General features: G+C 39.2%; 1 protein-coding gene across 2 annotated transcripts; it reads right to left on the bottom strand.

Moving 5' to 3' along the window:
* Positions 1 to 228: 228 nt before the first annotated feature.
* Positions 229 to 15,595, bottom strand: atp13a2 (ATPase cation transporting 13A2). Of its 2 annotated transcripts, XM_026367748.1 has the most exons (30): positions 15,480 to 15,595; positions 12,000 to 12,192; positions 9,720 to 9,796; positions 9,115 to 9,282; positions 8,548 to 8,606; positions 8,403 to 8,469; positions 8,250 to 8,329; positions 7,938 to 8,015; positions 7,779 to 7,848; positions 7,551 to 7,685; positions 7,369 to 7,435; positions 6,562 to 6,693; positions 6,199 to 6,360; positions 5,900 to 6,010; positions 5,674 to 5,720; positions 5,395 to 5,583; positions 5,070 to 5,276; positions 4,676 to 4,780; positions 4,228 to 4,384; positions 3,922 to 4,033; positions 3,708 to 3,832; positions 3,423 to 3,586; positions 3,157 to 3,249; positions 2,943 to 3,022; positions 2,384 to 2,536; positions 2,164 to 2,260; positions 1,683 to 1,906; positions 1,414 to 1,565; positions 1,097 to 1,269; positions 364 to 531 (listed from the first exon to the last, which is right to left on the bottom strand). In XM_026367748.1, exons 3-30 carry the CDS (start codon positions 9,720 to 9,722, stop codon positions 364 to 366), a joined length of 3,378 nt encoding a protein of 1,125 aa, XP_026223533.1. In that variant the 5' UTR covers positions 9,723 to 9,796; positions 12,000 to 12,192; positions 15,480 to 15,595. The 2 variants fall into 2 exon arrangements, with proteins under 2 accessions (XP_026223532.1, XP_026223533.1); XM_026367747.1 differs by lacking the exon at positions 12,000 to 12,192 and having other exon boundaries at positions 229 to 531; positions 15,480 to 15,492.
* Between the last annotated feature and the right edge of the window lie 106 nt (positions 15,596 to 15,701).

Here is a 15,701-nt window from a genome sequence, read left to right as displayed (position 1 = left end):
CGGGAGGAGTGCAATTAATAAAAAAAAAACTTTAAAACAGTTATATAACCACTGGTTGCATACTCCAGTATTAGCATTAGCATTTCCAGCATTTATGCGAATTTTTTTAAAGCACCACTAATGAAACATTCCTGTCCACTGTCCAAAATAAAACCAAAACTTTTCTCAAGGTCAGATACAATGACAGGAGAGAAAACAAATATCTTTAAAAACAAACACACACTATAATTCACATAAAATACGTTTAATGAAGACAAGTAAACATGGCTTTTTATTGTTGGTCAAGGTATGGAGGTTGCTCAGACGTCCACAGCATTGTTCGGCTTGCTGGCTGACAGTGTCCAACACGGGGGGAGGCCGATGCTACCTTATGGAGATGACTGTTTGATCTGCAGGGGACAGAGTTTGATTGAGGGGCGGCCATGAAGGAGAGTCACGCAGAAAGGTGTGCAGACGTTTATACTGTTTCTTGGATGGACGCTTCCCACGCAGCATTTCAAGACAGTTCAGGATACCCAAATCTATCAGCACCTGCAAACAAAAAAAAAAAACAGCAATTGTACAGTTGACAAGGGCTTTAAAGAGAACTGAGGTTTAAGAAGTAGTCGAATTGGAAAACTGACAATAGACCTTTCTACAGCAAACACTGATGTACTTTAAAAACAAATGCTGATAACATAAATGAGAGTGGATTGATTTCAATTCTTGTGCTAGCACAAGCCTAAGTTGCATATTGTAGCTTTAAGCATAAGTTTATGCTAATAAACAAATAACACAAGTATCCTCTGACAGCAGAACTAAGACCGCCATAGGCTCTGACATAGGTGAGCAGGCCCGAAGGCTTTAAGGTCAAAGTTCTGTACACTAAGGGTGTGCCACATACTTTACACAGTATAGACACAGTAGTAGCAAGGTTTAGTAGCTAATGGAGTAAAAAATGGTGTTTAGAATATACATGAGTCTCTTTTTAAAAGTCATGTCTCCAGTCTATACATGATCCCTGTCGTCGAAGTATAACTTTAATGTTAAATTTTAAGGAACAACAAGGAATCCCTACATCTGTCACAGACTTATTCTCTTATATTTATTGTATCACCTCCACGAAAAAACAAATGAGGAAGTTGAGAGCAGCCAACGCGACGAGCAGCAGTTTAAAATTCATGTCCGTGATGTTGTACAGGTTAAATATTCGGCAAGCGATGTGACCAGGGTACACCACCAGCCAAGTCATGACGCCAAAGAGGATGAACAGCAGACAGAGGAAAATCACTGGAAATACAAGACGACAAAAAATGACTTGTGTCAATTTTACTATATTTAATAATGAACAGCCTACCAGCTTTTCAGCTAAGGCCTGAATGCATCACACTTCTAATCAAAAAGCATCATTGCTTGACATTTTTCAAGACGTACCATTGTAGAAGAGAGGTTTCTTGTGAGGGTAGCTCTTTGTGACCACCACAGCCATGATGATGTACTGGAAACCTGACATGTCAAACACAGTGGTGTCCTCCATATTGGGCAGATTTGCTGTTCCAAACACTGTTGAATTGAGTGGTATATACCTACAGAGGACCACAGACAGGGTGAGGTTTACAGTGTCAACTCAAGTATAGGTGAGATAGTAAATCTGAGACAACTATCAAAAGCCAACTGTTTTGTGGTTGTCCCAATTTACTGACCAGTCTTGTGAAATGGCGATGAAAAGAGCAGCCAGCTGGCCCAGTATGATGGTGCAGGTGTGGAGGAACAGGCTGCCCAGGACCGGCAGCGCCAGCAGACTGGCTGGGGGTCTGCAAGGGTGCAGCTCATTACTGGGGCCTCCTCTTCCCATCACGATGGCCAGCACAGTCACCAGACAAATGTCACAGAACAGGAACTGCAGGTCAGCTATTTCTGTCTTCATCTGGGAATACACAAAAAGGAACAATAAAATTTAAAAAAGACGTGATGAGAGCAGAATTTATTTAGGGGGAAATTTATTGTGCAGGATGTTCAAGTCAACTGCTAAATAAATAAGTTATTATAAATACTAACAAATATTTGACTGTTTATTAATATTATTCTTTCATGACAGTTGTATTGTCAGATGTGTCAGAAGTAGCTATATAAATTAAAACTACCAGCACTACACTAAGAAATGTTTCTGTGATAATTACTCACTGTGTAGACGATGAGGACGGAGCAGAACTGAATGAGGCTGTACATGGCCATAAATCTGAAGAGACTGAAGGAGGTAACCAGAGAACATCGGCCCTCTCTGCACAAAGCGTGAGGAAAATGTTATTACGTCTTCTGTTATTACTGTAGATGCTGCACTATATACTTTTAACAGTTCCAGTTAGTTTTCAAAGTCAACATTCACGTTTAAACTGCTCATCACCTGATCAGCAGCGGCACACAGCTGATGTTTTCAGTCTTGGAAGTGAAAGGTGAAGCGACCGAAGCCTCAGCTTCCGACAGGGAAACCCCAACATCAGCAGCTCTCAGGGCTCCACAGTCATTGGCCCCGTCCCCGCACATGCCCACGCGGTAGCTGCAGTAATAGAAGATGAGGAGAACTAGGATTTCGCTAGTATCAGGTAGTAGCCAATGTTATAACACAGTATGGTTAATCATAAACAGTATGTGTACAAATGCACACACCTGACATCTATTATTAGTTGAAAAGTAACAGAGTCATGTTATATGTTAATGCATCAATAATTATTATCCAGTAATATAATGCTTTTTATTCTGAAATGGCTCCTTATAAAGTGTACTTTATACTGTATATTTTCTATGAATCAATCTTGTATCAATCTAGTATTACGACTATATGTATACTCAATTCTCTGTACATCCGTAGCTCCCAGTACATTTCAGTACAGTACTGTTCCGGTACTGCTTATTTTCTTTCCGTTATTCCAGACTGTCCTCAGTCATTTTGTGTTTGAACTCACTTCAGTTTCTGCAGTTCCTTCACCAGCTGGGTTTTCTGGTCAGGAGCCATGCGTGCAAATACTGTGGCTCGCATCAAAACCTGAAATGACAATATTGTCACAAAAACGTACTTTAACTTTAACTCCTGTTTAAACATTAAACATTATAGAATTAAGTGCATTAGCAGGGTCAACTGTTATTAGATATTCCTGCTACTATGATTATACAACTTACCTTTGGTAGATGTTCAGGGAAATAGTCACAGAGGGCAGCAAAGGACTTCCCATTAATAGCCAAGTGATATCCAAAACTGCCCTGATACAGGCCCTGAGAGGAGAGAGAAAAATCCATAACTGCTCTTATGTATTTTACTGTTAACAAATAATGAGTAAAATCCTGCTTGTATCTAGGATTTAACTCGTGCTGTATTAGAGCTAATATAACCACAACAGCTCCACAGTCTATAAAGCAGTGTGGTGTCGAGTCTGAGCGGAACCAACCTCAGTGATGACCTCCACAGAGCTCTGGGTGTCTTCGAGGCTGAACCGCAGAGTGGGCATGGACCGTGCCGTGGGGGGGGTCGCATTGACAAATATAACCTTCTCATCAGATCCTACCATCCCACAGATTTTGGCTACATTAACTGCCGTTAAAATGTTGTCCCCTGTGTGACGACAGACCAAAAACTTAAAGCAATCGCTAGATGCCACTAAATCTTACATTCTGCACCTTTAATTCTTGCAAAATAAAACCAAGAGGTAGTGAATACACATGTAAGAACTCACCAGTGACCATGACGCTGCGAAGGTGTGCCAGTCTCAGGATTTTAATAACCTTGGCACTCTCCGGCTTTGCCAAGTTCTTCATGAGCAGCAAGCCTAGAAACTGCATGTCTTTCTCTACATCCCCTCTGTGGAGAGACACGCAGCTGAAACTAACTGCAGCTATAAAAGAGCTCAGTTGCTACGAAGAAGTCATAAATACAGGCAGGATTCTCACCGTTCAATGGTCTTGAAGTCAGAGTTTCTATCTATTGATTTATAGCCAAGTGCAAGAACTCTGAGGCCTTCACTGGCGAAATTTCGCAGTTCGCTGGAGAACTGTGCTGGCACTGTTAGATAAAATGCTGATTAGAATGCTGGTTTTTCATTGACCAGTGTTGATCTACACTGAGGTTGTACGATAAAGTAAAGAATAGTTGGTTTAAATTTAAATCATTGGAAAGTGAAAATTTACTTTGGTCAATGATTTATATGGGATCAATAAAGTATTACAAGTCTAAATGAAAACCATAGAGCTTCTGACCTGTTTCTGCTCGGCACAGGCTAGCCACCATCTCTGGAGATCCTTTGATGAAAGCAAAAGCTGAGCGTCCTCCAGAGGACACTGTCACCACACTCATCCTCTGCAGGGCTGAGGAGAAGGGAAACCTCTGCACAATGGCCAGCGCCTCGCTTGTGAACTAAAATAAAAGACAACACATACTCACATTTATGTAGTTTAGATTTTTTTTTAATTTTTTTTTTATAGGGACACTCCAAGTAAAGCAGAGACAACACTGCATATGTTACACTGAACTGCTAATATGTTCATGTTGCTCACAGAGTCTTATAATAGAAAACAGGTGATTAAAGTCACAGATGTTTGTGTACTGCGATTAAAGGAATGTTCATTTAAATAACAAATAAGCCTTATGGATCAGTATATATATATATATATATATATATATATATAGAATGACAGGAACACTCACTTGTGTTTGAATCTGGTGGGTAGGAGGTCTCATAACAGACAAAACTTTGTGTCCTCCAAACTCTGCATTGACCACATTCCTATCTCCTTCCGGCTCCTGGAGTGTCTGCAAAACCAGATATGATATTAAATATTTAAAAGGGAAATTCACTTATTACTTTCAACATGAGATTACATGAAAACGGATAAAAGTTTGTTGAGTTTTCTTCCTTAGTACTGAACAGACTGAAATGTGTAGCATTGAGAATCCAAGACTATTAAATAAGAAAGGGTTTTCTAAGTATGGTATAAAAAAAGCTGTTTCAGTTCAACAACTAACTTAAAGTACAATTACATTTACTATAAAATGTCAAATAATGCTTCTTGATGCTTTATAATGCTTTATATTATCATACCCAACCAGTGGACTCCACCATCTTGAGCTCTAGAGGGTCTCCGATGGGCTGATCATGCAGCAGCGTCACGGTGTGACAACAGGCAAGGCCTGAGAGCATGGGCCCTGGCTGCAACTGTCTGGGCTCTGGAACCAGCTCTGAGAAACCAGCAGGTCCCCCCTCCATCACTCCCCACACATCCAGCCCCTCCTCTGTCAGAGTTCCTGTCTGGGAAATATAAAAGCACACTGATGAAGGCAATTTCAACATTTAAGGTGACCACGACTGTTCTCCAGAGGCACTAAACCTCTGTTTAACAGATTCTGTTTATTTGATTCCTTCTCACCTTGTCAAAGCAGAAAACTGAGACTTTGCCACAGACATTGATGCGCGGTGGACTGATGCAGAAGACACCCTGCTTCTTCAGTCTGCGCTGGGCATAGATGGTACCAGTTGTGATGGCTGCAGGCAGAGCAGGAGGCACTGCGATGGTGACAATATCCAGACTCCTGATAACCAACTCCACCCAAGTCACCTGGACATATGCAGACACAAGACCGTTTTTAGCATTTGTTAAATGAAAGATAATTATTTATTTACTCTTAAATAAAGACAGACTACTTACATTGGCTCTGAGGAGGATCACAAAGCTGTAAATAGTGCCAATGAGAGCTGAAGCAAGAAAGACAATTTTGGTGCATTAATAGGTTTCATAGGTCACATTTAACACATCTTAATTATTATTATACATATTTACACATAATCTGAGTAAATTGTAGAGTCATTAATCATTTTATGTGCTTATTTTGTTTTTTATATTGTACAGTGTTGAAATAAAATAAGTCTCTTACCAGCACAACCCAGGATGAGCAGGAACTTGACAGAGTCTTGGTAGAAGCGGAAATTGATTGGCGGAGGAAACAAAATGGAGCTGATGAGGCTACCTTTGGCTGTAAAAAACCCTGAGGATAAGAAATAAGCAAGAGAAGCAGTTTGACCCCATGAGCATTTTAATCAAACTATATTTCTGTTTACTTTAAAATGCAACATCCAGTCTGTGTGTTAACCTGCACAATGGAAACAAATTATATTAGATTTAACAGCTCACCACAATGTTGTGCTGCCTCAGATTATCAGTCTCTCTACTCACCAGTGCTTGTCACCACAGCCAGAGCACCGCTGTGTCCTGGTCCTCCCCCTTTGGCCTGAATAAGCTGGGTACCACAGAACAGGCTGTGTCTGCGCTCTGTCTCTGAGTTATACTTCCCTCCACCAGCCGGAAGTGGGGTTTTCAGCACTGGGACACTTTCACCTGGACACAGGGATGATGTAAACAGGTTAAAACACTGATTCCTATATAATGGAAGATTTAAAAACAGGACAAGCTGAGAAATAAGCTAGCATCATGTAGTTAATCTTCTTTAGGCATTTCTAATGCAATGGTCCATAGCATTTTATCAACACAAAGGGGAGAAAATAATCGTACAGGTGAAATAAAACTAGTTATTTTCACCTGTGAGCATGCTCTCATTAACCAGACACTCCCCAGCCAGCAGGGCAGCATCACAGGGCAGCAGCAAACCTTCCTGAGGAATGATCAGACAGTCGCCAGGGACCAGATCCACTGAGCTCACACATTCCTCCACTGAGAAAACACACAACTAGGATTAAATGTTGTAGTAGAGAGTTCTGGTTTTAACACAGAATAACTGGACATAAGAAATCTGGTTTTACTTGGCCCAATAAAACAAACGGACCTCATTTATTTCTCAACTTTTAGAGCTTTAGAAGACTTGTATTCACCTTGAGACACAAAATATACTAATTTCATTTTTCTTTATTTAAAATGTAAATTTGGATATTTTTCTTAAACAAACCTACAAAAATAAAATGACTTTTACAAGTTGTTGCATGACCACAATTTGTCTTCCCACATGTTACTGCACGAGATGTTGTTAAGCATTTGGGTATAAATAGATGTACTAATAGGTTATATGCTATTATACTAATAGGTTTTGCCTGAGGGGAGGAAATGTCCTGCAGGTTAAAGTTGTCATGCAATGTTTGTTCACTTCAATGTCAATTTACTGTCCTTCACCAAAACACACAAACTTTCTGTGCTTTCAAAACTTTTGCAAATTTGACTTTGTTAAAGTCTCAGACCCTGCATTGTTTACACCTATGTTTACTTAACAATTATAATGGCCTGAAACTGAACTGGGACACTTTGGACTTGACAAAGTTGCACGAAGGACCTTGAACTACTAATAATGCATCGTAGATCGCCCCCTGGAAGTAAAGTACATTTACAAAGCCTCACCTCCTGAGTTTCTCCGTACTGTGACATTTGTGACCAAACGAGCCATGCTGTGAAGAGTGACACTTTGCTGTGGAGTAAAGTCAAATATACTTTATTTGTAATATTATTAACATCCATATCCAGAGTTAAGTATATCATGTATGTAATTATAATCAGGTTAAGTATTTACATTAAAGGCTCACCTTGCGTGTCTCATACAGCGAGATACTGATAGAGATGATGGATATAATAAATATACATATGGCATAATAATAATAGTGATCTATCATCCATAGGGTGATGCTGAAGATTTGGAACACATAAAATGGGTTGAGGACCTGAAGACGCAGAAACAAAGAGGTTCTGAATAAAGTATAACTCAAATAATAATAATAATAATAATAAATAAGAAGGAGTATAAAAGGACTCACCTCCTCAAACAGCAGTTTAATGTAAGGCTTTACAGGCACATCAATAAGGTTGGGCCCATAGATGCGTCTCCTGAAAGAATTTACATCAAGCTTTACTCTGCAGTGCCCACTGGGATTAAAATTAATTGTTTATTTCTACACCAGTGCATCCTTTCCTACCTCACACTCTGCTCCAGGTGACTCAAGCCCTTTTGAAAGCTGTACAGGTCTTTACAGGTCCAGTCCTCATTGAGGACACTACAGACAATGATAGAAGTGTTAAACGCTGTTGTGAAGAAGAATGTTATATTATAATATTTAGTTGATGCAACAAGTTTGTTAACATATTTCAGCAGGTTAGTTTTTTGCCTTAAAACTGGTCAATGTCACAGACTATAAGGAAAAATGTACACTTTCCAAATTCTAAATGTTCAGTACGAACTTGGCTGCTCAGTAAAATCTCTCTTGTTTCTGTTTTTGCTTTTTAAGTACCTAACACGAATGAAAGCTCCTTTTCTGTCCAGCCAGAGGTAGCGTCTTCCTTCGAACAAGTAGTAGCGCAGCAGCGTTTTCTGTAACACGACAGAGGTTACTTTCAGTCTAAGAAAGAAAATCACACAGCATTTTAATCTGCTTCTTCTTTACCTTCTCCTTGTACAGCTCAATGGTATCTTTCCATTCAGTTTCCTCCAGGTCTCCAAACAACTCCACACTGAAAGGGAAAATAAAATTAGGAAAAAAGTACTCAAACATTTGTAACGTGTTGGACATATTAAAGACATGAGCTGACCTGCCCTCCTCCATTTCCTCTGTCAAGACCTCCACCACTTGCTGCTCACCCAAACTGTTCTGAAAAGAAAAGGTTATATAAATCCATCTGTGACAGATAGAAACCAGGTACTAGCCACAAAGGACATAGGAGACTTCCACATACTGTACATGGTCCCAGGTTCCATCTGGCACTATTATTTATGCTGGGTGTCAGAATTAAAACTATAAAATCAAGATATTCAATTCACCCTCACAAGCATTGGAGGTGGAAGTTTGTAGATGTGGTGACTGTGTAAACAGAAACTCTAAGCCACAGTTACACCCAGTAAGTACATTTGAATCAATCACATGACTGCCAGGATAATAAAAGTGGTAAAACGACAATAGATACTTAATGCAACTCGACTGAGATACAGTACATTATGAATTGCTAAGATTTTGTTTTATTGTATGTAAAAATGATGATGTGGGACAATGTGACATGCTGGTCAATGCAATTCCTGCCAAGTTAAGAAAATTAAAACTGAGTAATAATAACAGGCAGGCAGGTTTTAAAGTCTGAATAAGAATAGATTTTTTTCCTCACTCTTATCAGTAGAATATCTGCGAAAGCCAGCGGGCAGGAGCGGCAGCGAGCGAGGACACCAAGCCGGGGACGCCAGTGAAACACAAGCAGGAGAAGACCCAAGGACAGCAGGGCAGCCAGGCGACACAACCACACCCGCCAGCGCACCCACTTGTACCCCTGAGCATCCTGGTGGAGCAAAGAAGTCGCACAGTCCATTCAGATTCAAGCACAGGTTCACTTTAAGCATCTGAGCTTCATTTCCATCTGGTTATCTTATCATCATCTGTGTACCAGGACAAAAAGCCACTGTCAAAAAGCCAGATTGTGGCATAGACATTAAAAACAACTGGTTCCTCTAAGTCTGTAAATAGAAAGTTAAAAGCACAGTTCCACATCTACAGGTGACAGGTGTGAGTGTTTGCAAGTTTTCACACACAACAAGTGAAGCACACTACCACTTCCTCTGAAGCATGATCGTCTGTCAACTGAGGCTCTGCACTCATTAGTACTTCAATGCTCAACGAGTCCCCTTTGGTTTTCTTGCCTTTATGCAATTATTTATACATGATGTGCGAAACATGTAGCCTTTGTCTATTTAGCAGCAATACCGCGGATGGTCTTACCATGTGCGAGTCAGGACTGAACAGGGGGTCTCGTGGACTGGGTGAGGGGAGTCCGCTCAGCGGTTCCACCACACTACCTACAAAACAGGTTAAAACTGTATTAATTTAACAATTCCTCTCAATATTTACAGCCAGCAGCAAACACACACACACACACACCTACTTCACTCTAATAATCCATGTGAAAACCTGTCACTTATTTTGCATGAACACGGCGTCGAAAGATAAAAACGTGTAAGGTTTTGTGAATACATCAGGGTCTAAACTGGACTGAGGCGTGTTTTGAAGATGCCCATCAAAAATGTAAAATACTGAATAGCAGTGAGCAGTTGTCTCATCAGAGGCTTCAGGCCTGAATATTTTGAGCTTATCATCGAATATGTTTGATTCTGAAACTGGATACTTTTCCTGTAGCTAAGCCAAGGGTGGAGTTTGAATTCGAGTAGAACGTTGTTTGCATTGTGACAGAGGGGAAGAGTAATTTAATACTGCACATGATGGAGGAAGACCAGACCCTTAAACATATTTCTAAAAAAGCAGAAGAAGAAGCTGGGGGGTCATAAAAAGTCCCAATGGAAAAAAAATGATCTAGTCATAATTGCTACTAAATTCTTACATTAAACAATAAAAAGTGAAGTGATAACACATACAGTAATTATGATAAGTTCTTACTGACAGGTGCAGGTTGTTCTGTTTGTTGATTGTAAAAACAGTATCCTCTGTAAATTTTGTGACATGCAAAAGAGGAAATATTCTATTTAACTAAATACTGTAAATGAGCCTGGTATATTTGTTCTGTTGCACCCAGTGTGTATTAAAATAAAATAAAATAAAATAAAATGTACATTTAAATAGAAATACAACTGAAATGAAACGGTGGAAGTAAAAATACACATATAAAAATAACTGGACAACTGTTCAAGAACAGAATATAAACAAAAGAAAGAAAGTAATTGGTTCAGCAAAGGGTTATGTCATTGACAACATACATTAAGTTCTGCAGATGAGTTCTTTTACTCCTTTCTCCACCTCTGATAAAAGAAAGTAAAACTGTCTATGTAGACGTGTCACGTTTTCTGTGAAGCCTCATCGTCTTTCACACGTTCCCCATAGAGACCTCATCTAACAACTCGTTTTGGGTTGTAGGAGTCGTGACGTCACATCATATCAACTCTCATCCTTTGTCACGCGGGTCTCATTCAGGACAGATGAGAAACTTCCTGGTTCTTTAACTAATTTTGGTTCCTTAACCTACTTTCCTCAGACTGAAGAAGCTACTTGGATGAGTAGTGAAACAATTTGAACTAAGAAGAAAGAACTTCCAGATGAGAATAAAATGAAACAGGACATTTGACAGCAGCACAACATCCATTTAAAAATCAGTGAAGAGAGAAGCATTAAAATCAACAGCAGAGATTAAAGAACATACTAAGAAAGCTGCATAAGATGTCAGAAACCGGACTAGATGAACAGCATTACAACAAATAACACAGAATGGAAGGACAGACTCTCCTGTGTTTGTTCCTTTCTCCTGTATGTGTCACTGATGTGCTGTCTTAAAGAGATTGTTAGGATTGTTCATCATGTAAATCTACTCTCCTCTATTTCTCCACCGGAGACAATAATGGAAATATAGTATAGTATAGTTTGTTTTCTAATTGCTGTAAAAAGACAAACTCACAGATCTGTCAGGTTGGTGAAGCCCAACCACACTGCAATGGATCATCAGTGACTTTTAATTTAAACAACTGCTGCAATAACAATATATATGTAGTTATAGTATTTAATCACATTAACCACAGACGGAGGAAACCTTTACACAATAATGTATGTGTAAAATAGTATTTTATTTATCTAAAAAAAAATTTAAAAAAAAGCCCTAGATGATCCTGACTAGTCCCTGGACTTTTCCAATTTCATTTTTTATTTATTTTTTTACTTGTAAATCAGTAATCCATCAGAAACTCAGCTTAGGTTTGAGACTGTGGAAGATTGGAGAGTAAAATTAACTTTAACAAGGTCATTGAACGCACCTGATCACGACGTTTTAACTCATATCGAAACTTTTAAAGGCCACAGAGGAGAGTCCCGTGTATTAAACTTTCGGTAAAGACCGTATGTTAACGTGACGAGGTAATAATAAGAAGATGATTACGCGCATTTTTTTTTTTGCAGCTTCTTAAACCAGGATCTCGCTTCCGCCTCCACACATCGAGAAAATAGCGAAACAAAGCCACGTTAATTCACATCGAAACCCACATAAAGAAGAACTGAGCTTACCACAAATCTACAACAGGCGAAATGTTTTCCCGGAATGAATAAGAGGAGAGGGTAAAACTCAGAGCCGCCGTCCGTGACGCGCAGCCTGCGGTTCTGCGGCTGCAGCTCCGTGTTCACCGGTACTCTGTGGGATCCCAGACTTGTTTAACCGGCTTTGGAAACACATTTGCAATCCGATGCACGACAGCCAATCCTGACCAAGAATCAACAAAGAATCTGCATTTTGTCAACACTGATAGTTGTAAGTCTTACACATTATATTGCACCATGTGCAGTTTGTTCCTGATCACCTGCACAGGTAGACACGCCAACATACCTCTAGGTTAAACTTAATTAATGTCGCAAAACATTTATTGGTTTGGCTTTTCTATTGGCACCAACAGCCTTATCAAACACTTAAACAAGTAGTCAAACATTAAGATATCATTAGGTTAATATTTTTCTCGTGATAATACATATTGTTTGCTATAAAGACCTGTATTGTTACTGTATATCCAGCTGCCACATTTACCAGCTGTAGTTGTACTTTTGCTTAAATTTCCAATGCAGGAGAGTATTTCTACACTGTGGTAGCAAAACACCAATGCACTTTCCTCTGGGCTGCTCAGTGTCACACACAGATATGGCAAATAAAATACTTTCCCTTCCTGTGGCTCAAGTCTTTGCCTCTTTTTTAATAATAACTACAATATTTAAATTGAATGTTTGCTTGCTGCACCATGTGCTTCAACTTGAGTATAACGGAGTACTCTTGTAAACAATAACTTGCACTTTTACTTTACTATTGAGTTACTGTTCTTTCCCGTATACATATTATGTGTGTCCTGTGACTGGCAGTCTTGTTGCACTGTATGTACTCTGCACTGTATGGGCACAAATCTGCATACACAGCACAATCTACAATCTACACAAGAAGCAAAAGTCCCCAGCAATCTGTCTCTACATGACTGGAATACAATCATGTGAAAGTTGATCAAAGCCCAGTTATTAGGCTAAATCACATGCTTTGTCCTGAGTAGGGTAATCCCTACTAAAAGCAGCTGAAACAGTGTGAAGGCTTCTAATAACTTTGAACATTTTTCTCAAGTTAGAGTTTTTCTTCAGGGTTTTTGGTGTGTAAGAATAGTTGGACTAAGCCAAAAGAGCTGTGTTACCTTACTGTCGGAAGTAGTATTGAATTGCAGTTGGTTTCAGGTAACCATTCACATACCTTGTTTAAATACCACCCACAGGAACTCAATGCATCTCTAGTCATGTATATATGGAACGCCATAACTAAGTGGCCGGCATAGTGTACAGAAACATCTATGCCGAGTACAGGCTGGAAGTCCCAGAGTCAAAATGGGAAGGCACAAGTGGCACCCGTGGTGACAGGAACACTGGGGGCTGTAACTCCCAGACTGGGAGAGTGGCTCCAGCAGATCCCAGGAACAACATCTGAGATCTCTGTCCAGAAGAGTGCAGTCTAGGAACAGCCAAGATACTGTGCAGGACCCTCGAGCTTGTAGGAATAAGACTGCTATGTGTATGTATATATACATACACAGTATATATATATATATATATCTATATATATATATATATATATATATATATATAAGAGAGAGAGAGAGAGACATGAATGATTCTATCTTGCTGTCTCTCTCTCTCTCTCTCTCTCTTTTCTCTGAGTAAGAGTTTCGATTGAAGATTAATCTGACATCCTGGACTTTCTTAGGGTTGTCCACAGTTCATAAATAAGAGAGAGAGAGAAACAGCAAGAGAGAGAGTGTTATTAGTATTATATTTCTTAAATTTGAGTTTATAAATCCTGTTCTGAACTGTGGACAACCCTAAAAAAGTCCAGAATATCAGATTAATCTTCAATCGAAACTTTTACTCAGAGAAAACTTTCTGAAATGTCAAAAAAGGGAAATGAGTCTGCACAGAAGATGAGACAGACAGATGACAGTCATCTGAGCTGGGCGTGCAGAAAAAGCCCTCAAATAGTACAGCACCAGCTTCATCTCCAGGCTCTGCCAAGGTCAGCAAGCTGTACACACTAGAGTTTGGTGGCTGTCTCTTTGTTCTATTTGTCAAAGCAGCATTAGAAACTATGTAAGTATCACAAATACTGCATAAAGTAGCAGTAACATGTACTCCTGGGAGTACAATTGGTACCTACAGTTAAATTTATATTTGTAAGGGGACATTTACTGTTATGAACACAAAGAGATTTTAATTGAATAACCTGTTTGTCTAGATAACATGTGAGATTTGAGAAGAGAACGTTCTCTTCCCGGAGCAACAAATTTAAGAATATCATTTTCCACCTCAGGGGAAATTTAGGTTATTATAAAAAAAGTTATTTTTTATTTATTTGAAATTGTGCCATTGTTATTCTTTATATTTTGTTTATTCTGTAAAAACTTGAGTAAGATGTGGTTATTCTGCCAAGACACTGTAGAATAACCAGGGTAATGTGAGCACATTTATATTTCAACATTTGGTTGAGTCTATTTTATCGAAAGTGACTTATGAGTGACGTACAAAGAAACCAAAAAAAGCTTAGAAGAAAAACATTCACAGCAAAGTGAGTGAGTATGAGTACGCATGGTTGTTTCAAACATTAAAACTCTGATATTTTTCAAGTGCATAGGAAATTGCGTAAGAGTTCAGTCTTCAGCAGTTTTTCTAACATTTGGAGTGAGGCTGCTGAGTGAGCACAGTTTGTTCCACCATTGTCGGACTACTGAGCTGAGCGTACAGGTCTTAAATTGCGTCAAAAAGACAGTTGATAGTGCATTAAACTGTGCATATTTAGTTTTGTGACAGTTTTGTGATATATGTGTCTTGTGAAGTTAATGTACAGCCTTGGAAATATGGATGGTCAGTGTGTATTCATTTGTTTTATGCCTGTATTTGTGTCCACAGCCCCACTGCCATTTTTGTACCAGTTCCCATTAAAAGTAAAGCAAAAATAATACACAAATAATGGAGGTGAAATGACCTTTTAGTTAAGAAGTATATGTTAATTATTACTTTAGACGGTAAAATAAAGATATATGTTCGTTGTAAGAGAGGAAAATGTAAGTCTAATGTACAGTATAATGTATAATGTTGATGGCTGTCCAGTGATTCTGTCATTTCTGGTTAGTTACACAATGATCCAACCTTTTAACGTTTTAAAACAAGTGTTTATCTTGATGGGTTGCCTGATTATGATTCTTCAATAACGGTGTTGTAGAAGTTAACTAACCTTTTCTATCAGCTTTGTGTCAGGGTAACGTTATGGACTGTTGCATTTGTCGGTAAATGAAACGAAAACATTGTGCAGTCGACAAATCGAAACAATAAACGCTGCTCATGAGTTGAACCTGTCAAGTTCAGACACAACACAGCTGTCAGTCCACATCTGTCAACAAGCTACAGACCCGCAGCTTCAACTACCGGTTAGCAAACATCTGTGTAGCTGCTCTTATAGAGTTTACACAAACTTACCACGTCTGTCCATCCTCTGGTTCCAATGGCAGCCTTATTTTAAAAGCATTGTGATTTTAAATGGGAGACGATCTCAACCAGAAAGAGGAGCTTCTTCCAAAACATCCTGCAGCACCAGCTTTAAATATCGATTTCTACGGGAAGTCACGGGGGACAAAAACATACCACGAGCTGCGCATGCGTAGAACCCCATTAATCTGTTTCTGTATACTACGAAAGGAA

This window comes from Anabas testudineus, chromosome 7 (genome assembly GCF_900324465.2).
Source record: "Anabas testudineus chromosome 7, fAnaTes1.2, whole genome shotgun sequence".
Lineage (NCBI taxonomy): Eukaryota > Metazoa > Chordata > Actinopteri > Anabantiformes > Anabantidae > Anabas > Anabas testudineus.
This window is presented reverse-complemented; position numbering and strand designations above follow the sequence as displayed.